The sequence below is a fragment of the Eucyclogobius newberryi genome, unplaced genomic scaffold (assembly GCF_026437365.1).
Source record: "Eucyclogobius newberryi isolate DKJ021-1_F unplaced genomic scaffold, fEucNew1.0.hap1 SCAF_6, whole genome shotgun sequence".
In the NCBI taxonomy this organism is placed as follows: Eukaryota; Metazoa; Chordata; class Actinopteri; order Gobiiformes; family Gobiidae; genus Eucyclogobius; species Eucyclogobius newberryi.
In genome coordinates this window covers 41,693,395-41,719,251 of record NW_027316278.1, presented here as the reverse complement: position 1 = coordinate 41,719,251, position 25,857 = coordinate 41,693,395, and the positions used below count along the sequence as shown (strand labels likewise).

Here is a 25,857-nt window from a genome sequence, read left to right as displayed (position 1 = left end):
ACACTACTCTTGTACACTACACTTGTACACTACACTTGTACACTACACTTGTACACTACACTTGTACACTACACTTGTACACTACTCTTGTACACTACACTTGTACACTACTCTTGTACACTACTCTTGTACACTACACTTGTACACTACACTTGTACACTACACTTGTACACTACACTTGTACACTACACTTGTACACTACACTTGTACACTACACTTGTACACTACTCTTGTACACTACTCTTGTACACTACACTAGTACACTACACTTGTACACTACTCTTGTACACTACACTTGTACACTACACTTGTACACTACACTTGTACACTACTCTTGTACACTACTCTTGTACACTACACTAGTACACTACACTTGTACACTACTCTTGTACACTACACTTGTACACTACACTTGTACACTACTCTTGTACACTACTCTTGTACACTACACTAGTACACTACACTTGTACACTACTCTTGTACACTACACTTGTACACTACTCTTGTACACTACTCTTGTACACTACTCTTGTACACTACACTTGTACACTACACTTCATTCCATGGCTTGTATTCGAATGCTTTAATCAGGGATCTTTCTGTTTCCTCCTGAAGCCATTGATATAAAATACTGTATTTTCCGGACTACAAGTCGCACCTTTTTTCATAGTTTTGGCCGAGGTGTGACTTATACTTATACTTGTACTAAAGAATCAGGTTTATTGCCAGGATTCACAGACATAGGAACTTGTCCTGGAGCAACACAAACATCAAACAATGAATAACTACTGCGTATTCAAAATGGTAAAGTTAAAAATAGACATGATATGTACATAAATGAAATATGTCGTGCAATCAACAGTGAGCAGTGAGTGCAAAGTGAAGTGTTCATGAGTCCACGGCAGAGGAACATACACATGTCATATTGTTTCACATTTCCTCCTCCTGCTTCCGGTTTTTTCTTCTCTTTTGCATTTTTTGGCTGGTGCGACTTATAGTCCAGAAAATACAGTATTCACATCGTCCTCAGTGTTCATCTTAACCTTTCACCTTTGACCCTGTACAATGTGGGCGGAGTAAGAGTAACTACTTCATAACAACACATAGGACAAAGTACCAATAATAAGTACGTTTCAGTGAATACAAGTATTTGGAGAAACTTCCACTTGATCTGACGGTTTGAGCGTCAGTCACTCAAAAGCCAAGCCCCGCCCAGTCTGGCAGGAGCAGTTCAAGTGGGTGTGGTCTAGAGGAGGGCGTGTGAGCGTGGTGGATTTAGTGGATTTAGTCTTTAGTTTCACATTTGTTATGGTTTATTAACTTATTGAAATAATCAAACAAAGTGGAGTTCTAGTATTTCCCAAAGAATGAGAGGAACATTCTACAAACGTGTCATCGGAAGGTTTGTGTCCGAGCGACGCCCTCGACAACCACATCGTTTTGTTACTTTGGACTCAATATTCCTCGAGCAGTGTCTGGAGAAAGTACTCGAGTAAATGTGAGGACCACTGTCCTGACACGTTCTGGTCCAGCAGTGATGAAGTGTAAAATGACCACATGGTGTAAAACATGTTCTGATGCAACGTGACGTATTCTAGCACCTTCCATTAGAAAAGGGGCGTGTCCCTTGTGTGGATCCGGTGCTTTATGACCTCTTCTATCGGCCCCGTTCAAATGTACGTGACAGTTTGTGTTATCTTATGGAATTATGATTTACAATAAAGGTTTATTTAATGAAGAACATTGATCTTAAAACATGAAGGATGTGTATTTATGACTTTTATTTTGGTAAATCTGTTCTATAAACAACTTTTCCAAGAATGTGTGTCCTTTTGTCATTCTAAGCCCTGCTCTACTGGTGAGGGCGTGTCCTCCGGTGAGGGCGTGTCCTCCGGTGAGGGCGTGTCCTCCGGTGAGGGCGTGTCCTCCGGTGAGGGCGTGTCCTCCAGATGATTAGCATGTGGCTCATTTCCCAAAGATGCATTCGTAGGTAAATGACAGTAATGTCAGTCACCTCCAGAGTCAGGACTAAACATGGACCGGCCTCCTGCTGGTGCCAGAGTCAGGACTAAACATGGACCGGCCTCCTGCTGGTGCCAGAGTCAGGACTAAACATGGACCGGCCTCCTGCTGGTGCCAGAGTCAGGACTAAACATGGACCGGCCTCCTGCTGGTGCCAGAGTCAGGACTAAACATGGACCGGCCTCCTGCTGGTGCCAGAGTCGGGACTAAACATGGACCGGCCTCCTGCTGGTGCCAGAGTCAGGACTAAACATGGACCGGCCTCCTGCTGGTGCCAGAGTCAGGACTAAACATGGACCGGCCTCCTGCTGGTGCCAGAGTCAGGACTAAACATGGACCGGCCTCCTGCTGGTGCCAGAGTCAGGACTAAACATGGGCCTCCTGCTGGTGCCAGAGTCAGGACTAAACATGGGCCTTCTGCTGGTGCCAGAGTCAGGACTAAACATGGGCCTCCTGCTGGTGCCAGAGTCAGGACTAAACATGGACCGGCCTCCTGCTGGTGCCAGAGTCAGGACTAAACATGCACCGGCCTCCTGCTGGTGCCAGAGTCAGGACTAAACATGGGCCTCCTGCTGGTGCCAGAGTCAGGACTTAACATGGACCGGCCTCCTGCTGGTGCCAGTGTCAGGACTCAACATGGACCGGCCTCCTGCTGGTGCCAGAGTCAGGACTAAACACGGAGCGGCCTCCTGCTGGTGCCAGAGTCAGGACTAAACACGGACCGGCCTCCTGCTGGTGCCAGAGTCGGGACTAAACACGGACCGGCCTCCTGCTGGTGCCAGAGTCGGGACTAAACACGGACCGGCCTCCTGCTGGTGCCAGAGTCGGGACTAAACACGGACCGGCCTCCTGCTGGTGCCAGAGTCGGGACTAAACACGGACCGGCCTCCTGCTGGTGCCAGAGTCGGGACTAAACACGGACCGGCCTCCTGCTGGTGCCAGAGTCGGGACTAAACACGGACCGGCCTCCTGCTGGTGCCAGAGTCGGGACTAAACACGGACCGGCCTCCTGCTGGTGCCAGAGTCGGGACTAAACACGGACCGGCCTCCTGCTGGTGCCAGAGTCGGGACTAAACACGGACCGGCCTCCTGCTGGTGCCAGAGTCAGGACTAAACATGGACCGGCCTCCTGCTGGTGCCAGAGTCAGGACTAAACACGGACCGGCCTCCTGCTGGTGCCAGAGTCAGGACTAAACATGGACCGGCCTCCTGCTGGTGCCAGAGTCAGGACTAAACATGGACCGGCCTCCTGCTGGTGCCAGAGTCAGGACTAAACATGGACCGGCCTCCTGCTGGTGCCAGAGTCAGGACTAAACATGGACTGGCCTCCTGCTGGTGCCAGAGTCAGGACTAAACATGGACCGGCCTCCTGCTGGTGCCAGAGTCAGGACTAAACACGGAGCGGCCTCCTGCTGGTGCCAGAGTGAGGACTAAACACGGACCGGCCTCCTGCTGATGCCAGTCAGGACTAAACATGGACCGGCCTCCTGCTGGTGCCAGAGTCAGGACTAAACACGGAGCGGCCTCCTGCTGGTGCCAGAGTCAGGACTAAACACGGACCGGCCTCCTGCTGGTGCCAGAGTCAGGACTAAACACGGACCGGCCTCCTGCTGGTGCCAGAGTCAGGACTCAACACGGACCGGCCTCCTGCTGGTGCCAGAGTCAGGACTAAACACGGACCGGCCTCCTGCTGGTGCCAGAGTCAGGACTAAACACGGACCGGCCTCCTGCTGGTGCCAGAGTCAGGACTAAACACGGACCGTCCTCCTGCTGGTGCCAGAGTCGGGACTAAACACGGACCGGCCTCCTGCTGGTGCCAGAGTCGGGACTAAACACGGAGCGGCCTCCTGCTGGTGCCAGAGTCGGGACTAAACACGGACCGGCCTCCTGCTGGTGCCAGAGTCGGGACTAAACACGGACCGGCCTCCTGCTGGTGCCAGAGTCTGGACTAAACACGGACCGGCCTCCTGCTGGTGCCAGAGTCAGGACTAAACATGGACCGGCCTCCTGCTGGTGCCAGAGTCAGGACTAAACATGGACCGGCCTCCTGCTGGTGCCAGAGTCAGGACTAAACATGGACCGGCCTCCTGCTGGTGCCAGAGTCAGGACTAAACATGGACCGGCCTCCTGCTGGTGCCAGAGTCAGGACTAAACATGGACCGGCCTCCTGCTGGTGCCAGAGTCAGGACTAAACATGGAGCGGCCTCCTGCTGGTGCCAGAGTCAGGACTAAACATGGACCGGCCTCCTGCTGGTGCCCAGAGTCAGGACTAAACATGGACCGGCCTCCTGCTGGTGCCAGAGTCAGGACTAAACATGGAGCGGCCTCCTGCTGGTGCCAGAGTCAGGACTAAACATGGACCGGCCTCCTGCTGGTGCCAGAGTCAGGACTAAACATGGAGCGGCCTCCTGCTGGTGCCAGAGTCAGGACTAAACATGGAGCGGCCTCCTGCTGGTGCCAGAGTCAGGACTAAACATGGACCGGCCTCCTGTTGGTGAAAATAGCAAACATTTTTATGAAGATCCTAAATATTATCATGTTCACTACTCATATGCATTGTAAGTGCTATTTTATGTGGGATTTATATTTATTATTGGTAATAGTATTTATTTTTCAATATGTTTCAATAAATGTTTTATAGAGAAAATAAGAAACTTTATACACTCAACTTGCTACATTTTTGTAAAATACAAAAATCAATCAAACGACTCGTGCAAAATAAAAATATATGTATAAAAACGTATTCAAATAATACAATTATGAAGTAAACTACAAACAATAATCCTACGTGCAGATGTAGTGGTTGTCCACCAGGGGCACACTAAAAATGTTTGGCGCTTGTACTTCCGCCATAATAAGTGTCCACTTCCTGTTTACACCACTGCACCGGGAGCTGAAGGTAAACTCTTCTTATTTCTGTTTTGTCCTCGCGTTTCATTCGTGTATTCGTGTATTTGATTGACAAACTTCGTTAGGTTTTACAAACGCCTCAAACTAATAATTGAATTTCATCTTCAGAAGTTTGACATACTTGACAAATAATACTTTGCACTATTAATGTACGTATATTCATTATATGTATATAATATATTATATACACTGTTAATGTACGTGTTTTGTAGGAGACAATCACACAAATGTTTCCTCCCGTGAGGCTCGAGGGGAAGAACACTGAAGTGTATTACTCAGAGTACTACCTGCAGTAAAAGTATTGTGTATTCTGTGACTTTGTCCAATCAGAGAAGTGTATTCTGACGTCACCTTCTAGTCCTTATAGTTTCAACTGGTTCAGCTCAGAATCCTGAAGAGAAGAATAAAGGATCATGTCTGAAGTGCTCCAGTAGGGGGCGATACCAGCCGCCATGTGTGTCACATGTTCATTCATGGTTCATCCACATGAAACAAAAGCTGATTCTAAGCTCCGCGTCTTCTGTTAACGCAAAAACAAGAGTGTGTGTGAGTCAACAGCTGCAGAGGCAGCACAATGACACACAGCAGGCAGCACAATGACACACTGCAGGCAGCACAATGACACACTGCAGGAGGGCTACAGAGGCAGCACAATGACACGCAGCAGGCAGCACAATGACACACTGCAGGCAGCACAATGACACACTGCAGGAGGGCTACAGAGGCAGCACAATGACACGCAGCAGGCAGCACAATGACACACTGCAGGCAGCACAATGACACACTGCAGGAGGGCTACAGAGGCAGCACAATGACACACAGCAGGCAGCACAATGACACACAGCAGGCAGCACAATGACACACTGCAGGAGGGCTACAGAGGCAGCACAATGACACACTGCAGGAGGGCTACAGAGGCAGCACAATGACACACAGCAGGCAGCACAATGACACACTGCAGGCAGCACAATGACACACTGCAGGAGGGCTACAGAGGCAGCACAATGACACACAGCAGGCAGCACAATGACACACTGCAGGCAGCACAATGACACACTGCAGGAGGGCTACAGAGGCAGCACAATGACACACAGCAGGCAGCACAATGACACACAGCAGGCAGCACAATGACACACTGCAGGAGGGCTACAGAGGCAGCACAATGACACACTGCAGGAGGGCTACAGAGGCAGCACAATGACACACAGCAGGCAGCACAATGACACACAGCAGGCAGCACAATGACACACTGCAGGAGGGCTACAGAGGCAGCACAATGACACACAGCAGGCAGCACAATGACACACAGCAGGCAGCACAATGACACACTGCAGGAGGGCTACAGAGGCAGCACAATGACACGCAGCAGGCAGCACAATGACACACTGCAGGCAGCACAATGACACACTGCAGGAGGGCTACAGAGGCAGCACAATGACACGCAGCAGGCAGCACAATGACACACTGCAGGAGGGCTACAGAGGCAGCACAATGACACGCAGCAGGCAGCACAATGACACACTGCAGGCAGCACAATGACACACTGCAGGAGGGCTACAGAGGCAGCACAATGACACACAGCAGGCAGCACAATGACACACTGCAGGAGGGCTACAGAGGCAGCACAATGACACGCAGCAGGCAGCACAATGACACACTGCAGGCAGCACAATGACACACAGCAGGCAGCACAATGACACACAGCAGGCAGCACAATGACACACTGCAGGAGGGCTACAGAGGCAGCACAATGACACGCAGCAGGCAGCACAATGACACACTGCAGGAGGGCTACAGAGGCAGCACAATGACACGCAGCAGGCAGCACAATGACACACTGCAGGCAGCACAATGACACACAGCAGGCAGCACAATGACACACAGCAGGCAGCACAATGACACACTGCAGGAGGGCTACAGAGGCAGCACAATGACACGCAGCAGGCAGCACAATGACACACTGCAGGCAGCACAATGACACACAGCAGGCAGCACAATGACACACAGCAGGCAGCACAATGACACACAGCAGGCAGCACAATGACACACAGCAGGAGGGCTACAGAGGCAGCACAATGACACACAGCAGGCAGCACAATGACACACAGCAGGAGGGCTACAGAGGCAGCACAATGACACACAGCAGGCAGCACAATGACACACAGCAGGAGGGCTACAGAGGCAGCACAATGACACACAGCAGGCAGCACAATGACACACAGCAGGCAGCACAATGACACACAGCAGGCAGCACAATGACACACAGCAGGAGGGCTACAGAGGCAGCACAATGACACACTGCAGGAGGGCTACAGAGGCAGCACAATGACACACAGCAGGAGGGCTACAGAGGCAGCACAAAGACACACAGCAGGCAGCACAATGACACACAGCAGGAGGGCTACAGAGGCAGCACAATGACACACAGCAGGCAGCATAATGACACACAGCAGGAGGGCTACAGAGGCAGCACAATGACACACAGCAGGAGGGCTACAGAGGCAGCACAATGACACACAGCAGGAGGGCTACAGAGGCAGCACAATGACACGCCGCAGGAGGGCTACAGTGGCAGCACAATGACACGCAGCAGGAGGGCTACAGAGGCAGCACAATGACACACAGCAGGAGGGCTACAGAGGCAGCACAATGACACACTGCAGGAGGGCTACAGAGGCAGCACAATGACACACTGCATGAGGGCTACAGAGGCAGCACAGTGACACGCAGCATGAGGGCTACAGAGGCAGCACAGTGACACACAGCAGGAGGGCTACAGAGGCAGCACAATGACACACAGCAGGAGGGCTACAGAGGCAGCACAATGACACACTGCATGAGGGCTACAGAGGCAGCACAGTGACACGCAGCAGGAGGGCTACAGTGGCAGCACAATGACACGCAGCAGGAGGGCTACAGAGGCAGCACAATGACACACAGCAGGAGGGCTACAGAGGCAGCACAATGACACACAGCAGGAGGGCTACAGAGGCAGCACAATGACACACAGCAGGCAGCACAATGACACACAGCAGGAGGGCTACAGAGGCAGCACAATGACACACAGCAGGAGGGCTACAGAGGCAGCACAATGACACACTGCAGGAGGGCTACAGAGGCAGCACAATGACACACTGCAGGAGTGCTACAGAGGCAGCACAATGACACGCAGCAGGAGGGCTACAGCGGCAGCACAATGACACACTTCAGGAGGGCTACAGAGGCAGCACAATGACACGCAGCAGGAGGGCTACAGAGGTAGCACAATGACACACAGCAGGAGGGCTACATAGGCAGCACAATGACACACTGCAGGAGGGCTACAGAGGCAGCACAATGACACATTGCAGGAGGGCTGCAGAGGCAGCACAATGACACGCAGCAGGAGGGCTACAGAGGCAGCACAATGACACACTGCAGGAGGGCTACAGAGGCAGCACAATGACACATTGCAGGAGGGCTACAGAGGCAGCACAATGACACACTGCAGGAGGGCTACAGAGGCAGCACAATGACACATTGCAGGAGGGCTACAGAGGCAGCACAATGACACACAGCACTTACAAGTGACTGTAAAACACACACACTTGGGGGTCGCGGGTGACTGGAGCCTGTCCCAGTGACTTTGGGCCTTAGGCGGGTGACTGGAGCCTGTCCCAGTGACTTTGGGCCTTAGGCGGGTGACTGGAGCCTGTCCCAGTGACTTTGGGCCTTAGGCGGGTGACTGGAGCCTGTCCCAGTGACTTTGGGCCTCAGGCGGATGACTGGAGCCTGTCCCAGTAACTATGGGCCTTAGGCGGGCCACACCCTGGAAAAGGGGAATAATGTCAAGCATTTACCTTTTATTTAACCAGTCTAGAACCTGAGGTTAAACATCTGTCCTGACCAAGAGGCAGGACACAGACACACACAGTCGGTCAGCAAAAAGTGACTGTCTCAAATAAAGAAAAGACAGGTTTGGTTACACAGTAATACTTCACGAGGAGGTTTCATGGTTGCCGGAATGGTGTGCATCCTACGGCTTGGACGGAGAAAGGGGACGGGCTTAAGATTGCCTAAAAATTAGTTGACTTATAAAAATGTTGATTGACTAAGACTGATTGATTGAGTAAATTGAGATTGTGGTAAAGCCTTATTGGTTGTGTGAGCTCTGTGATGTTTGGTCAGGGGACAGCAGAAGGGGACAGCAGAAAGGGACAGCAGAAGGGGACAGCAGAAGGGGACAGCAGAAGGGGACAGCAGAAGGGGACATGGCGGCCCCTGTCCCTGTGCCACTGGACGAGCAGCAGGTCTCCCACTTTGACAGCTCAGGTCTGGAACGCACACTGCCTGCGCTGGTAAGTGTTGTACATCACATTAACACAGTAACACATCACCTTAACACAGTAACACATGACATTAACACAGTAACACATCACCTTAACACAGTAACACATCACCTTAACACAGTAACACATCACCTTAACACAGTAACACATCACATTAACACAGTAACACATCACATTAACACAGTAACACATCACCTTAACACAGTAACACATCACCTTAACACAGTAACACATCACCTTAACACAGTAACACATCACATTAACACAGTAACACATCACCTTAACACAGTAACACATCACCTTAACACAGTAACACATCACCTTAACACAGTAACACATCACCTTAACACAGTAACACATCACATTAACACAGTAACACATCACCTTAACACAGTAACACATCACCTTAACACAGTAACACATGACATTAACACAGTAACACATCACCTTAACACAGTAACACATCACCTTAACACAGTAACACATCACCTTAACACAGTAACACATCACCTTAACACAGTAACACATCACCTTAACACAGTAACACATCACCTTAACACAGTAACACATCACATTAACACAGTAACACATCACCTTAACACAGTAACACATCACATTAACACAGTAACACATCACATTAACACATTACCACCACCACCACCACCACCACCACATTACCACCACATTACTACCACCACAATTATTGTAATGCAGGGACATGCCATTGAAACTGTATTTTCTTTGGCAGCATCCCAAGAGGATATCTGAGCGACTCTTTCTGCCATACACTCCCCCACCCACAGAGGGCTCCGCGGCTGAACTGGAGGAGTTCCTGGAGCAGACCAGGTTCATCACTGAAGACCTGGAATGGCTGCTGGCTCTGCCTCATGACCTCTTCTGGTGTCAGGTAAAGTCATTTGCCCTTGTTGCAGAGCAGTGCACAGGTGTCATCTTCCATTCTGTGGAAATGGCTGATGGTATAGAGGTCATTCACGTGACGTCACGCGAGCTCCCCCCACGCTCCCCCAGGTCCTTTTGGCCATGTTGGCCGTCCCCAGTGCGTGTCCCCCTTTACAAGCCCATTCTATACCGCAGTCTGTCTGCTTCGATTTACGAGGAAATACGGTTCAAAGAGGCCCAAAACTTCATTAATGATATTGCACTCTTTACTATAATCAAAATGGTGAAGGTTTATGTGGCAGTTGGTGCAGCAACCTGGAAGATAAACGGAGAGAAGTTCTTTCCGATACCGAGAAACCCGGAAATAAGAGGTGTGTGTGTGTGTGTGTCTATGTGTGTCTGTGTGTGTCTGTGTGTGTGTGTTGTGTGTGTGTGTGTGTCGTGTTCAGCGCACGCTGTAGAATTAACATCAGTTTTATTCAGGTGTACCCTCTTTGTTGATCTGAAGTTCGGTTGTCACTCACTCGCGCGGTGCAGGGACCTTACAGCTGTTCAGCCCTGTGCAGGTGACTGAACCCTGGGCATGCAGCCTCACGCACCGCTGCCTGCGCTGGAGCTCTGGAGAATTAACGCTGTAGAATTAACAGTTTTATTTAGGCGTAGACCGTTTGTTCAAAATTAGGACTTGTGAACCATGGGACCAGAGGGTTTGGAGATATCCGGAAGAGTCTGTGATTTAGGCATCAAATATGGATCTGAAATGATTGATCGCAGCTTTTCTAGGAGTTTTTGGACTCTGAAAGCTCTGGAGCCTCCATCATTTACGTTTGAGATCACTTTCTACACTCTATCAGTGCAAAGGGACGCAACTCTGGATGGACAGGGGGCGGCAGCGTGTGACAAGGGGGCGGCAGCGTGTGACAAGGGGGCGGCAGCGTGTGACAAGGGGGCGGCAGCGTGTGACAAGGGGGCGGCAGCGTGTGACAAGGGGGCGGCAGCGTGTGACAAGGGGGCGGCAGCGTGTGACAAGGGGGCGGCAGCGTGTGACAAGGGGGCGGCAGCGTGTGACAAGGGGGCGGCAGCGTGTGACAAGGGGGCGGCAGCGTGTGACAAGGGGGCGGCAGCGTGTGACAAGGGGGCGGCAGCGTGTGACAAGGGGGCGGCAGCGTGTGACAAGGGGGCGGCAGCGTGTGACAAGGGGGCGGCAGCGTATGCGATCACGTGGTTTTGTGACGTCGGTGAATGAGCTCTATACTATGCATGCGGCTGCTAGGTTCTCCTAGCTCTTTACTTGACAATACCCTCAAAAATATTGGATGGCAATTTACTGATGTACTGCACAGTTTACTGTTTAGTATGCTTCAGTACATGTTCCATAGGAGTCTCTCCTGTCAAACCCTTTTGTAGGTGGTGTTTGATGAGTCCTTGCAGAGGTGTCTGGATTCGTATTTGCAACTGGCCCCTCGTGGCTCAGATGTGCCTGGCCTGCCCTCATCTCCTGCCCTGGTGGAGGTCCAGAGTGCCCTGCACAGAGCGGTCTTCATGACATTCCTCAGAATGGCCACATACAAAGAGTCAAAGGTACATATACATACATGCATAGACATACATATTTACATCCATCCATCCATCCATTTTCTGCCGCTTTATCCGGGGCCGGGTCGCGGGGGCAGCAGTCTGAGCAGGGACTCCCAGACTTCCTACTCCCCAGACACTTCCTCTAACTCCTCCGGGGGGATCCCGAGGCGTTCCCAGGCCAGCCGAGAGACATAGTCTCTCCAGCGTGTCCTGGGTCTTCCCCGGGGCCTCTTCCCGGTGGGACATGCCTGAAACACCCAGGAGGCATCCGGGACAGATGTGGAGGAGCAGCGGCTCTACTCCGAGCTCCCCCCATATAGCCAAGCTCCTCCTCCTATCTCTAAGGGAGCGCCCAGCCACACGGCGGAGGAAACTCATTTTGACCGCTTGTATCCGCGATCTTGTCCTTTCGGTCACTACCCAAAGCTCATGACCATAGGTGAGGTCAGAACGTAGACCGACCGGTAAATAGAGAGCTTTGTCTTTGGACTCAGCTCCATCTTTACCACAACAGTCGATGCAGCGACTGCATCACTGCAGCTGCTGCACCGATCCAACTGTCGATCTCACGCTCCATCCTTCACTCACTCATGAACAAGACCCCGAGATACTTGAACTCCTCCACTTGGGGCAAGGACACCCCACCCACCTGAAGAGGACAAGGACCCCCCACCCACCTGAAGAGGGCAAGCCACCTTTTTCTGGTCGAGAACCATGGCCTTGGATTCGGAGGTGCTGATTCTCATCTCAGCCGCTTCACACTCGGCTGCAAACCGTCCCAGTGCATGTTGCAGGTCCGGGTTTGATGGAGCCATCAGGACAACATCGTCTGCAAACAGCAGAGATGAGATCCTGTGGTCCCCAAACCGGACACCCTCCGACCCCCGACTGCGCATAGAAATTCTGTCCATAAAAATTATGAACAGAACCGGTGACAAAGGGCAGCCCTGGCGGAGTCCAACATGCACTGGGAACAGGTCTGACTTACTGCCGGCAATGAACACAGCTCCTGCTCCGGTCATACAGGGACCGGACAGCCCTGAGCAAAGGGCCCCGGACCCCGTACTCCCGGAGTACCCCCCAAAGAACACCCCGAGGGACACGGTCGAAAGCCTACTCCAGAGCCACAAAGCACATGTGGACTGGTTGGGCAAACTCCCATGAACCCTCGAGCACCCGATGGAGGGTATAGAGCTGGTCCAGTGTTCCACGACCGGGACCTAAACTACTCTGCTCCTCCTGAATCCGAGGTTCGACTATCGGTCGGATTCTCCTCTCCAGTACCTTGGAATAGACCTTATGGGAGGCTGAGGAGTGTGATCCCTCTGTAGTTGGAACACCCTTCTTAAACAGAGGGACCACCACCCCGGTCTGCCAGTCCAGAGGCACGGTCCCTGACCGCCACGCGATGTTGCAGAGACGTGTCAGCCAAGAAAGTCCTACAACATCCAGATACTTTAGGTACTCAGGGCGGATCTCATCCACCCCCGGAGCCCTGCCCCCGAGGAGTTTGCGAACAACCTCAGTGACTTCAGCTTGGGTGATGGATGAGCCAGCCTCCGAGTCCCCGGTCTCTACTTCCTCTTCGGAAGACGTGACTGAGGGATTAAGGAGATCCTCAAAGTATTCCTCCACCGTCCGACGACATCCCCAGTCGAGGTCAGCAGGCCTCCACCCGCACCGTAAAAGGTGTTGGTGAGGCACTGCTTCCCCCTCCTGAGGCGCCGGACGTTTTGCCAGAATTTCTTTGGTGCCGACCCATAGTCCTCCTCCATGGCCTCCCCGAACTCCTCCCAGGCCCGGATTTATGCCTCTGCGACCGCTTGGCCTGCCGATACCTGTCGATGACCTCCGGAGACCCATAAGCCAGAGTGGCCTGATAGGCCTCCTTCTTCAGTCTCACGACATCCCTTACTTCCGGTGTCCACCACCAGGTTCAGGGGTTGCCGCCACGACAGGCACCGGAGACCTTGCGACCACAGCTCCGAGCAGCCGCATCAACAATGGAGGCGGAGAACATGGTCCACTCGGACTCAATGTCCCAAACCTCCCCCGGGACATGGGAGAAGCTCTCCCGGAGGTGCGAGTTGAATACCCTACTGACAGAGGGCTCCACAAGACGTTCCCAACAGACCCTCACAATGCGCTTGGGTCTGCCAAGTCTGTCCGGCTTCCTCCTCCACCAGCGGATCCAACTCACCATCAGGTGGTGATCGGTTGACAGCTCCGCCCCTCTCTTCACCCGAGTGTCCAAGACACGCGGCCGGAGGTCTGATGACACGAAAACAAAGTCGATCATTGACCTCCGGCCTAGGGTGTCCTGGTGCCATGTGCACTGATGGACCTTGTGCTTGAACATGGTGTTCGTTATGGACAATCCGTGGCTAGCACAGAAGTCCAATAACTGAACACCACTCGGGTTCAGATCGGGGAAGCCGTTCTTCCCGATCACCCCTCCCCAGGTGTCACTGTCTCCAGTACTCCTCCCAAGGACTCCAAGAAGGCCGGGTACTCTGCACTGCTGTTCGGCCCGTAGGCCGCCACAACAGTGAGAGACCTGTCCCCCACCCGAAGGCGGAGGGACGCAACCCTCTCGTTCACTGGGGTAAACTCCAACACGTGGCGGCTGAGCGGCTATAAGCCCACACCAGCCCCGCCCACACCAGCCCGCCGCCTCTCCCCGCGGGCCACACCAGAGAAGTGGAGCGTCCAGCCCCTCTCGAGGAGATGGTTCCAGAGCCCAAATTGTGCGTGGAGGTGAGGCCGACTAGTCGGTATCGCTCAACCTCCCGCCCAAGCTCAGGCTCTTTCCCCCCCAGCGAGGTGACATTCCATGTCCCCAGAGTTAGTCTCTGTGTCTGGAGATCTGGTCGCCGAGGCCCCTGCCGTCGACTGCCGCCCAGATCTCCCTGCACCGCCCCCTTATGGATCCTCCTGCGGGTGGTGGGCCCACGGGAGGGCGACCCCACGTCGCTCCTTCGGGCTGTGCCGGGCCGGGCCCCGTGTGGTAAGACCCGGCCACCAGGCGCTTGCCATCGAGCACCCATCCCAGGCCTGGCTCCAGGATGGGGCCCCGGTGACGCCGATCCGAGCGACGTAAACTGCCTTGTTCTTGTAGTCGTCATAAGAGGCTTCTGAACCGATCTTTGTCTGACCCTTCACTTAGGACCTGTTCGCCTTGGGAGACCCGACCAGGGGCTTGAAGTCCCCGACAACATAGCTCCCGGGATCATTCGGGCGCTCAAACCCCTCCACCACGTTAAGGTGTCGGTTCAAGGAGAGACATACATATATTCAATGAGGAAAATAACACCCTGCAATTTTGCGATTTCTCCCACTTTGAAATTATGGAGGGGTCTGAAATTTTCATTGTAGGTGATTTTCCACTGTGAGAGACAGAATCTTGAAAAAATATCTGGAAGTCACATTGTTTGATTTTTTTGGATAATTTATTTGTATTTTATTGCTGCAAATAAGTATTTTGAAGCAAGAAGTCTGGCTCTCAAAGACTTGTTCGTCTGTCTTTAAAAAGTCCACCTCTGCTCCACTTATTCTAAATGAGTAGCTCCTGTTTGAGCTCGTTAGCTGCATAAAGACCCATGTCCCGCCCACAATCAGTCTGACTCCACCCACTGCCATGGACAAGACCACAGAGCTGTCAGAAGACCCCAGAGACTGAACAGTAGACCTCCACAAGGCTGGAAAGAGCTACGGGGCCAATGGCAGCAGCTTGTGAAGAAAGATCAACTGTTGGAGCAATTGTTAGAAGATGGAAGAGGCTAAAGATGATGTCATGATGAGAAGAAAGGTGAGGACTCAGCCCAGAACTACAGGAGGAGCTGGTCAATGACCTGAAGAGAGCTGAGACCACAGTTTCAAACATTACTATCGGTGATAAACTCTGTCGTCATGGTTCAAAATCATGCATCGCACAGAAGGTTCCTCTGCTTAAGTCACATGACCAGAACCTGAAGTTTGACCATCAGGATGATCCAGAGGATCATGGGAGAAAGTCATGTGGTCAGAGGAGACCAAAATAGAACATTTTGGTATAAACTCCACTCTCTGTGTTTGAAGGAGGAAGAAGGATGAGAACCGTCCCAACTGTGAAGCATGGGGGAGGAAACGTCACGCTATGGGGGAGGAAACGTCACGCTATGGGGGAGGAAACGTCACGCTATGGGGGAGGAAACGTCACTCTATGGGGGAGGAAACGTCACGCTATGGGGGAGGAAACGTCACGCTATGGGGGAGGAAACGTCACGCTATGGGGGAGGAAACGTCACGCTATGGGGGAGGAAACGTCACGCTATGGGGGAGGAAACGTCACGCTATGGGGGAGGAAACGTCACGCTATGGGGGAGGAAACGTCACGCTATGGGGGAGGAAACGTCACGCTATGGGGGAGGAAACGTCACGCTATGGGGGAGGAAACGTCACGCTATGGGGGAGGAAACATCACGCTATGGGGGAGGAAACATCACGCTATGGGGGAGGAAACGTCACGCTATGGGGGAGGAAACATCACGCTATGGGGGAGGAAACGTCACGCTATGGGGGAGGAAACGTCACGTTTTGGGGGAGGAAACGTCACGCTATGGGGGAGGAAACGTCACGCTATGGGGGAGGAAACATCACGCTATGGGGGAGGAAACGTCACGTTTTGGGGGAGGAAACGTCACGCTATGGGGGAGGAAACGTCACGCTATGGGGGAGGAAACATCACGCTATGGGGGAGGAAACATCACGCTATGGGGGAGGAAACGTCACGCTATGGGGGAGGAAACATCACGCTATGGGGGAGGAAACGTCACGCTATGGGGGAGGAAACGTCACGCTTTGGGGGAGGAAACATCACGCTATGGGGGAGGAAACGTCACGCTATGGGGGAGGAAACGTCACGCTATGGGGGAGGAAACGTCACGCTATGGGGGAGGAAACGTCACGCTATGGGGGAGGAAACGTCACGCTATGGGGGAGGAAACGTCACGCTATGGGGGAGGAAACATCACGCTATGGGGGAGGAAACGTCACGCTATGGGGGAGGAAACATCCCGCTATGGGGGAGGAAACGTCACGCTATGGGGGAGGAAACATCACGCTATGGGGGAGGAAACGTCACGCTATGGGGGAGGAAACATCACGCTATGGGGGAGGAAACGTCACGCTATGGGGGAGGAAACATCACGCTATGGGGGAGGAAACATCACGCTATGGGGGAGGAAACATCACGTTTTGGGGGAGGAAACATCACGCTATGGGGGAGGAAACATCACGCTATGGGGGAGGAAACATCACGTTTTGGGGGAGGAAACATCACGCTATGGGGGAGGAAACATCACGTTTTGGGGGAGGAAACATCACGCTATGGGGGAGGAAACATCACGCTATGGGGGAGGAAACGTCACGTTTTGGGGGAGGAAACATCACGTTTTGGGGGAGGAAACATCACGCTATGGGGGAGGAAACATCACGCTATGGGGGAGGAAACATCACGCTATGGGGGAGGAAACATCACGCTATGGGGGAGGAAACGGAAACATTACGTTTTGGGGGTGAAAACATCACGTTTTTGGGGTCTTTTCTGCACAGGGAACAGGGCGACTGCTCTGTATTAAGAAGAGGATGAATGGGGCCAAGGATTGTGAGATTTTGAGTAACAACCTCCTTCCCTCAGTCAGAGCAGTGAAGACGGGTCGTGGCATCATTGCGGCTAAGATAAGTGGGCACAAGGATCAATACATGAGCAAAGCATCAGCAAAGACACCAGAGGAGCCAAACACATACTCCTGGTTGATAGAACAGTTGTTCAAGACCTGACACCAACCTGAGCACTGCCTGGATTGATACAAGAAAGCATCCAACTCAATGACACACAGTCGGATCATTGAACGCCCTGTCCCCACTGCTGTTCTGCAGAGGTCTGAACCCCCTCACTGCTGTTCTGCAGAGGTCTGAACCCCCTCACTGCTGTTCTGCAGAGATCTGAACCCCTCACTGCTGTTCTGCAGAGGTCTGAACCCCCTCACTGCTGTTCTGCAGAGGTCTGAACCCCTCACTGCTGTTCTGCAGAGGTCTGAACCCCCTCACTGCTGTTCTGCAGAGGTCTGAACCCCTCACTGCTGTTCTGCAGAGGTCTGAACCCCCTCACTGCTGTTCTGCAGAGGTCTGAACCCCCTCACTGCTGTTCTGCAGAGGTGCTCAGCCAAATAATCAACAAGACTGGCTATGGATACGACTCAGGAATGGAGCTACCATCAGTCTCCTCCTCTACATGGAAGACATCAAGCTGCATGCTAAGAGCGAGCGGGACATTGACTCCAAGATCCACACCACCAGGATCTACGGCTCAGATATCGGAATGTCATTCAGACTAGAGAAGTGTGGTGATGGTGACTAAGAGAGGGAAGGTGGTCCACACAGAGGGAAGGTGGTCCACACAGAGGGAAGGTGGTCCACACAGAGGGAAGGTGGTCAACACGGAGGGAAGGTGGTCCACAGGTGGTGGTGCACACAGAGGGAAGGTGGTCCACACAGAGGGAAGGTGGTCCACACAGAGGGAAGGTGGTCCACACAGAGGGAAGGTGGTCAACACGGAGGGAAGGTGGTCCACAGGTGGTCCACACAGAGGGAAGGTGGTCCACACAGAGGGAAGGTGGTCCACACAGAGGAGGTAGCAGACACATAGCAGACATTGAGGACAGTTACAAGTACCTGGGAATACCACAGGCAAATGGCAACGAAGAGGAAACAAGGAAAGCGGCTACGGCCAAATACCTACAACGAGTGAGGCAAGTCCTCAGAAGCAGCTCAATGGTAAGAACAAGTCCCGGGCAATAAACCGCTACGCCCTGCCAGTGATCCGACCCTGCCACGCCCTGCCAGTGATCAGACCCTGCCACGCCCTGCCAGTGATCAGACCCTGCCACGCCCTGCCAGTGATCCGACCCTGCAGGAATAATCAGTTGGCCAAAGGAGGAGATACAGACCCCAGATGTTAAGACACGAAAGCTCCTGACCATGGAGGGTTCCATCCCAAATCCAGCACCCTGAGACTGGACACTAGCACCCTGAGACTGGACACTAGCACCCTGAGACTGGACACTAGCACCCTGAGACTGGACACTAGCACCCTGAGACTGGACACTAGCACCCTGAGACTGGACACTAGCACCCTAAGACTGGACACTAGCACCCTGAAACTGTACACTAGCACCCTGAGACTGTACACTAGCACCCTGAGACTGGACACTAGCACCCTGAGACTGGACACTAGCACCCTGAGACTGTACACTAGCACCCTGAGACTGTACACTAGCACCCTGAGACTGGACACTAGCACCCTGAGACTGTACACTAGCACCCTGAGACTGTACACTAGCACCCTGAGACTGGACACTAGCACCCTGAGACTGGACACTAGCACCCTGAGACTGCACACTAGCACCCTGAGACTGGACACTAGCACCCTGAGACTGGACACTAGCCGTAAAGAAGGAGGCGGGACTAGTGAGTGTGAGAGCCACTATCCAGGACGAAACGTCCAAGATCCATAAGTACATCAAGGACAAGGCTCCTACAGAGGACGTGCTCAGTGAATGTCTCAGAAAATGAGGAACAGAGGATGATGAGGTGCTGGAGCGACCATCATGGCAGGACACGCCCCTACATGGCAGGACACGCCCCTACATGGCAGGACACGCCCCTACATGGGATGTACCACCGGAACATAACTGTTGCTAAGTGGCTGATATCATGAAATCCTACCAATGGCTGGAACTGGACTGAAGGACAGCACAGAGGCCCTCTTGCTCCTCCTCTTCGGGAGGGTCAGGGCAAATCTCAAACTAAGCCGTTTGCATTTTTGGACAGGGGAGCGGGGTCAGAGATATGGGTGATATTTTATAACTTATATTATGGGTGTTGCAGAATACTTAATATTATCAACAATGTCTTTGTGGTAGACTATGAAATGGGGAAAAAATAGCAAAATAAAGTATAACGGACATAATGGACATACGAAAAAGGGAAAAAGAAACTGGACTAAATGGGACTTTTATTTTTGACCTCGTTTGCCTTAATCTCTCTTTTTTTTATGCCTTATTTTTCCTCAATTCTAAATGTACTAATTTGTTTTTTCTCTGGTCCTGCCTTGTTTGTTTTTGTTTGTTCAGTGTTTTTTAATCTTTGGGAAATAGAACAGTAGTATTTTGATTAGATTGGCATGATGAATCTGATATGAAGCAGGCGTCGAACGTTATCCGAGGCTTGTCTAGATTTGTCGAAGCCTGTTTGATCATAATTCATTGGTAGTAACAGTATATTGCTCTTCAAATTAGTTATTGTAGTAGACCTGTTTAATGTATTCATGTATTTTTTCTTGCACTCACTGTGTCACCCATTTTTACTGCTGCATAAATGTTGCATCTTTGGGAGCAGCACATAACCCAAGCCCACGTGTGTCCTTTGTTCTCCCACAGGAACACTTCCTCACTGTGTCTGTGTTCAAGGAAATCATCTATGACAACTTTCTGTTTGACATTCCAAAGATTATGGATCTGTGTGTTCTCTTTGGAAAAGGAAACGGCCACCTTCTGCACAAGATCATTGGTAAGCTCCGACCTGACACTGTTGGAAAGGATCTTTCACTGAAGCATCACCCTCACACTAACCTCTCCCACTGTGATGGATGTGTGCTCGCAGAGAACATCTTTACCCAGCAGCCGTCCTACTACAGTGATCTGGTAGAGGCCATTCCCACTGTGATGCAGGTATATGATGACTCCAACACTCAGTAGCAGCTGTTACATACATGAAAATTAACATGGCTTCTAAAATGAGTATAAATATGACCGAACGTTACACCTTTTCCTGATTGATTTCAGCTAGAGCAATCCCAGAATGATAATGTTTAGAACTCGAACTACGAAAGCTGCAAATATCAATGGGGCTTCTGCCTGGTTACATGTTGTGGTTTCTCAGGTATTTCAATTTCTTAACGATGATAATATTGAAATTGTTCACGCATCTTTTTTAATCATTTCTAAACTCAACTGGATACAATTTAAAGGAATTATGGACGATTTTTTTTTGTGGCCAAATCTTTGTCTCATTTTCTCGTGGTGTGGACAGCCGAGTAGTTCATTCACATGTCAATCATAGGACTCACCTACTGCACACGTGCAGCACGTCCCCAGCAGAGCAGCACGTTTCCCTGGCTGCGCATGCGTGGTTGATGTGCCGGTGTGTGTTTAGCGAGATCCTTCAGTTACAGTACAAACATGGCTGAGGGACGACAGAGAAAGATTGTGTTCGAGCTCAGAAGAGACGGAAATTTGAGAGGAGAGATGCGATGCGATCCATCACGCTCATAAACAAACGCACGTGTAGAGGCAGGGCTGTTGTGTGCACGTGCACACTTTTTAAAAAGGGACAACCAGTCGCTTGTGTTCTCAAATCGGTGAAAAATCCTCTTATTCCTTTAAGTTTGACATTGTATTTCATTATGAAAAGGTGGGTCACATCTTTCTGGCAAATGTGCAGGGATGGATTAAGTCATGACAAAGTACCACCATAAAGCAGATGTCGGTGAGAACCTTGAGAAATGGTTGAGGTGCAAGACCATCTTTGTTGTTTAGCTGAAACAAAGAATGAAAGAATAGGTAAGACAGCAGGGGCAACGTTCTGGGGTTGTGGTGCGGTTATTCACCTTTGATAGATGGAGTCATGGCATTTCTATACTCTGCTTACTTTCTGAAGAAAACCCTGTGGTGTTTGCAGGTGTTTGACAGCATCCTAGAGCGCTGTGGCCTGCAGAGTGGAGCTGCAGCAGTGGAGCCCCTGAAGCTGAGTGCACACAGAGGGCCAAACATTTCCAGCATGGTCCAGCAGGTGAGGGGCCCGTCTACATGAGCACCAAGTACTTACAATTTAATGTATTTTTGTAACATCCTAAATCACAACAGCAGTTGCCTCGAAGGGCGAGAGTGAAAAGCAGAATAAACAATGTTCATAGGAATTTAGCAATGTCCCAAAGTCCACTGTCCTTAGATCCTCCCTCTGCAGGAAAAACTACAAAGCCCTTTGGGAGGAAGTACAGGTCCTTCTTCAAATAAAGTCCAAATGTTATTATTATTATTTTATTTTTTTGAATGTCAGTTATAATTTATGTATCGTCCTTGATTGTCAGTGCAGTTTGACTCATCCATATATTTTTGCTGTTTTTCCTGCTGCCAGGACTCAAAAGATATCCATTAATTGTGTCTATTGCAGGAGTTCTGGCAATGTCAAAAACAGTCTGCAGTGAATTGTTCATTTCAGTCACATATTTGTGAGCAACAGGACAGTCCTAGAACATGTGACAGTGGTTTGTCTCCTGGTGCCACAGTTTCTCCAACAGTTGAATTTCCCTGTGAATAATGAGCACTTTGACCTGGTGTTATGAAGAAACGTGACAAAATTCCCTCCAAACATGAGAATTTGTTGTTCTCCATCCGTCAAAATAAGGTTACCCTTTCTTTCCCATTTGTCTTTAATATATTTAGTAGAATAATTGTCCAGATTAGCAATGCATTGATACAATAGATATTATTCCCATTAATTCCCCTTGAAAGTTCTGATTTATATGCCTTGATAAAATAAAAGTTATAATGTTCCTCATCATACCTAATAAAAGTCCTGTTTCTCCAAGTCAAAGGATTCTTTCAACATATCAAAGCTTTTCAAGTGATGAAACGTTTATATCTTTGTTTAATCCTGATTTTGAATCTCAAATCTGTGCCGTTAGGTGCAAAACTTGGTTCATAAGCCAACCAACTCAAGAGTTTAACATTTGTTTAGGTTATATGATTTGATTAGTTTTTTTCCAAGTTGTGTGCACAGAGTTCACCCATGGGTTTTCCAACATCCCCAAATGACTCAACCGTTTGTCATCTGCCAGTAAAACCTGTACAGGAACAACATCAATATCTATATCAAAAAAGACACGCTTCCCTTTGTACAGGAGGTCTCCTTTAACCCCGGAGGTCTCCTTTAACCCCGGAGGTCTCCTTTAACCCCGGAGGTCTCCTTTAACCCCGGAGGTCTCCTTTAACCCCGGAGGTCTCCTTTAACCCCGGAGGTCTCCTTTAACCCCGGAGGTCTCCTTTAACCCCGGAGGTCTCCTTTAACCCCGGAGGTCTCCTTTAACCCCGGAGGTCTCCTTTAACCCCGGAGGTCTCCTTTAACCCCGGAGGTCTCCTTTAACCCCGGAGGTCTCCTTTAACCCCGGAGGTCTCCTTTAACCCCGGAGGTCTCCTTTAACCCCGGAGGTCTCCTTTAACCCCGGAGGTCTCCTTTAACTCTGGAGGTCTCCTTTAACCCCGGAGGTCTCCTTTAACCCCGGAGGTCTCCTTTAACCCCGGAGGTCTCCTTTAACCCTGGAGGTCTCCTTTAACCCCGGAGGTCTCCTTTAACCCTGGAGGTCTCCTTTAACCCTGGAGGTCTCCTTTAACCCCGGAGGTCTCCTTTAACCCTGGAGGTCTCCTTTAACCCTTGAAGCCTTCAAGACATGTTCTTTCACATGATCGTTAAGAAGCCTCATTATCAGGCCTGCCTACACGCTGGAGGGACTATGTTTCTCTGGCCTGGGAACGCCTCGGGATCCCCCCGGAGGAGTTGGAAGAAGTGTCTGGGGAGAAGGAAGTCTGGGAGTCCCTGTTTAGACTGCTGCCCCTGCGAACCGGCTCCGGATAAAGTGGAAGAAGATGGATGGATTATCAGGCCTCGAGGTTTATCAGCTGCTGGTCTTGATTTACCCAGACAATGTGCTCTGTCGATTATGATGGAGGGACCATCATAATCGACGCGGGTTCTCGACGCCCCGGCCACTATACAGAGGCGCGTATGGCGCGCTCGAGCTCTCTGCGCACATGCGCAGTAGAGGTGTTGTCGTGGCCTTTCATTGTGTAAAATGGCGGATATCGAGAGTGTTGTTTTCACGTTTTTGGTTTTCAAAACTCTCACACGGAGGCGCCGGGCTCGGCGGCGAAGAAGGAAGAAGTGGAGGATTCCACGGGGAATACCGGAAATGCAGGGGAAATACGTACGTACGTCACTGGAGCGTCAGCTCTGATTGGCTGCTGCGGCGGCTGCTACGCTTCAGCTGCAGAGACCTGAACATATCTGAGCGCGTCGCGTAAGCCGCTTTAGCCGCCTCGGTCGCCTCATACGCGCTCAAAGCGTCAAGAGCGTAAGAAAACGCACCAATCGCGCCGCAAAAACGAAGAAATCACGCCGCGGGAAACGCACTACATGCTCGACGCGCGTTTACTATAGACTTTGAATGTAAAGTGGAGGCTTCGGCCGCGGCGGGGTGGACGGACCTTAAGCCTGGAAAGAGCTCTGGGATGATCTTCTTGAGATCATTTTCAGTATCATCTCCTTTTCCTTCTGGGAGCCCTGCAAGTCTGAAGTTGGGTCTACGTGGTCTGGTCTCCAAATGCAGGATCTTATTTTTCAGCTCTCTCCCGCTCTCAGTGATGCCATGTCTTGCTGCATTTTACGTTTTATTTCGCACATCTTGAGCGCTAAATCTCCTTCCGATGGGAAGAAGCCGTGAGAAACTTTATCAGGGCCAGAGGGGGAAGTACTGCTGTCTGCAGCGTCGGGTCCCACTAGCCATGTTAGCCTCGTTGGCTTCTGAGACGGGCTGTCAGCAGCTTTGTTTGTCTTGGTCCCGTAGCGTTACCCGACTTGTGTCTTCCTTGTTTATTCATCTCTGGTTCTTCTCTGGGATTAGGTGGGTCAAACGATCAGTTCAACACGCAAACATACCAGAAGTCCTGCTATAACATTTACAAACTAAAGTTTGAACACACTCTCTAATTTTTCATGAGTCTGGGACCACTGTGAGCAACAGTTAAAAGAATCAAATTACAGCAGCAATTGTCATTAGTTTACTTTTATTACAAGGAATTTGGCCCTCTTAAAATGAAAAATACAAAAATCATGTTCATGAGATGTAAAGTATATTATGTGAGAGTCCTGCTTTGTCCTGTGCTCCAGTTGTGACCTGGCTGAGGGTCCCGTCGTGGAACAAATGAGACGTATACACCTTTCATACATAACATTTTGTTTTGATATGATTCATGAAACTAACAGGGCTGCACCTGTCATAAACTGCAGGTGCCGATATTGTAACATGAGATAATTCATAATGAAGACATGATAATTACACTAAAACAAACGCAGTAGTGATGCGTCTTTTGAACTGGGGGTCTCTCAGTGAACCTGAGGTCCACTGCTCTGCACCTGAGGTCCACTGCTCTGCACCTGAGGTCCACTGCTCTGCACCTGAGGTCCACTGCACCTGAGGTCCACTGCTCTGCACCTGAGGTCCACTGCACCTGAGGTCCACTGCACCTGAGGTCCACTGCTCTGCACCTGAGGTCCACTGCACCTGAGGTCCACTGCACCTGAGGTCCACTGCGCTGCACCTGAGGTCCACTGCACCTGAGGTCCACTGCGCTGCACCTGAGGTCCACTGCTCTGCACCTGAGGTCCACTGCTCTGCACCTGAGGTCCACTGCTCTGCACCTGAGGTCCACTGCACCTGAGGTCCACTGCTCTGCACCTGAGGTCCACTGCACCTGAGGTCCACTGCACCTGAGGTCCACTGCTCTGCACCTGAGGTCCACTGCACCTGAGGTCCACTGCGCTGCACCTGAGGTCCACTGCACCTGAGGTCCACTGCGCTGCACCTGAGGTCCACTGCTCTGCACCTGAGGTCCACTGCACCTGAGGTCCACTGCACCTGAGGTCCACTGCGCTGCACCTGAGGTCCACTGCACCTGAGGTCCACTGCGCTGCACCTGAGGTCCACTGCTCTGCACCTGAGGTCCACTGCTCTGCACCTGAGGTCCACTGCACCTGAGGTCCACTGCACCTGAGGTCCACTGCTCTGCACCTGAGGTCCACTGCACCTGAGGTCCACTGCTCTGCACCTGAGGTCCACTGCTCTGCACCTGAGGTCCACTGCACCGGTCCCTCCATCATAATCGACAGAGCACATTGTCTGGGTAAATCAAGACCAGCAGCTGATAAACCTCGAGGCCTGATAATTCATCCATCTTCTTCCACT

At 51.4% G+C, this 25,857-nt stretch overlaps 1 protein-coding gene across 1 annotated transcript in view; it reads left to right on the top strand.

Moving 5' to 3' along the window:
- Positions 1–4,883: 4,883 nt before the first annotated feature.
- Positions 4,884–25,857, top strand: part of ascc2 (activating signal cointegrator 1 complex subunit 2) — a 56,239-nt gene continuing 35,265 nt past the window's right edge. The window contains exons 1-7 of the mRNA XM_072432719.1: positions 4,884–4,921; positions 9,100–9,269; positions 10,009–10,167; positions 11,568–11,741; positions 20,219–20,348; positions 20,442–20,509; positions 21,519–21,629. Of these exons, the coding sequence (XP_072288820.1) occupies positions 9,183–9,269; positions 10,009–10,167; positions 11,568–11,741; positions 20,219–20,348; positions 20,442–20,509; positions 21,519–21,629 (729 nt within the window). The 5' untranslated portion in view covers positions 4,884–4,921; positions 9,100–9,182. The remainder of the gene's footprint in view (positions 4,922–9,099; positions 9,270–10,008; positions 10,168–11,567; positions 11,742–20,218; positions 20,349–20,441; positions 20,510–21,518; positions 21,630–25,857) is intronic.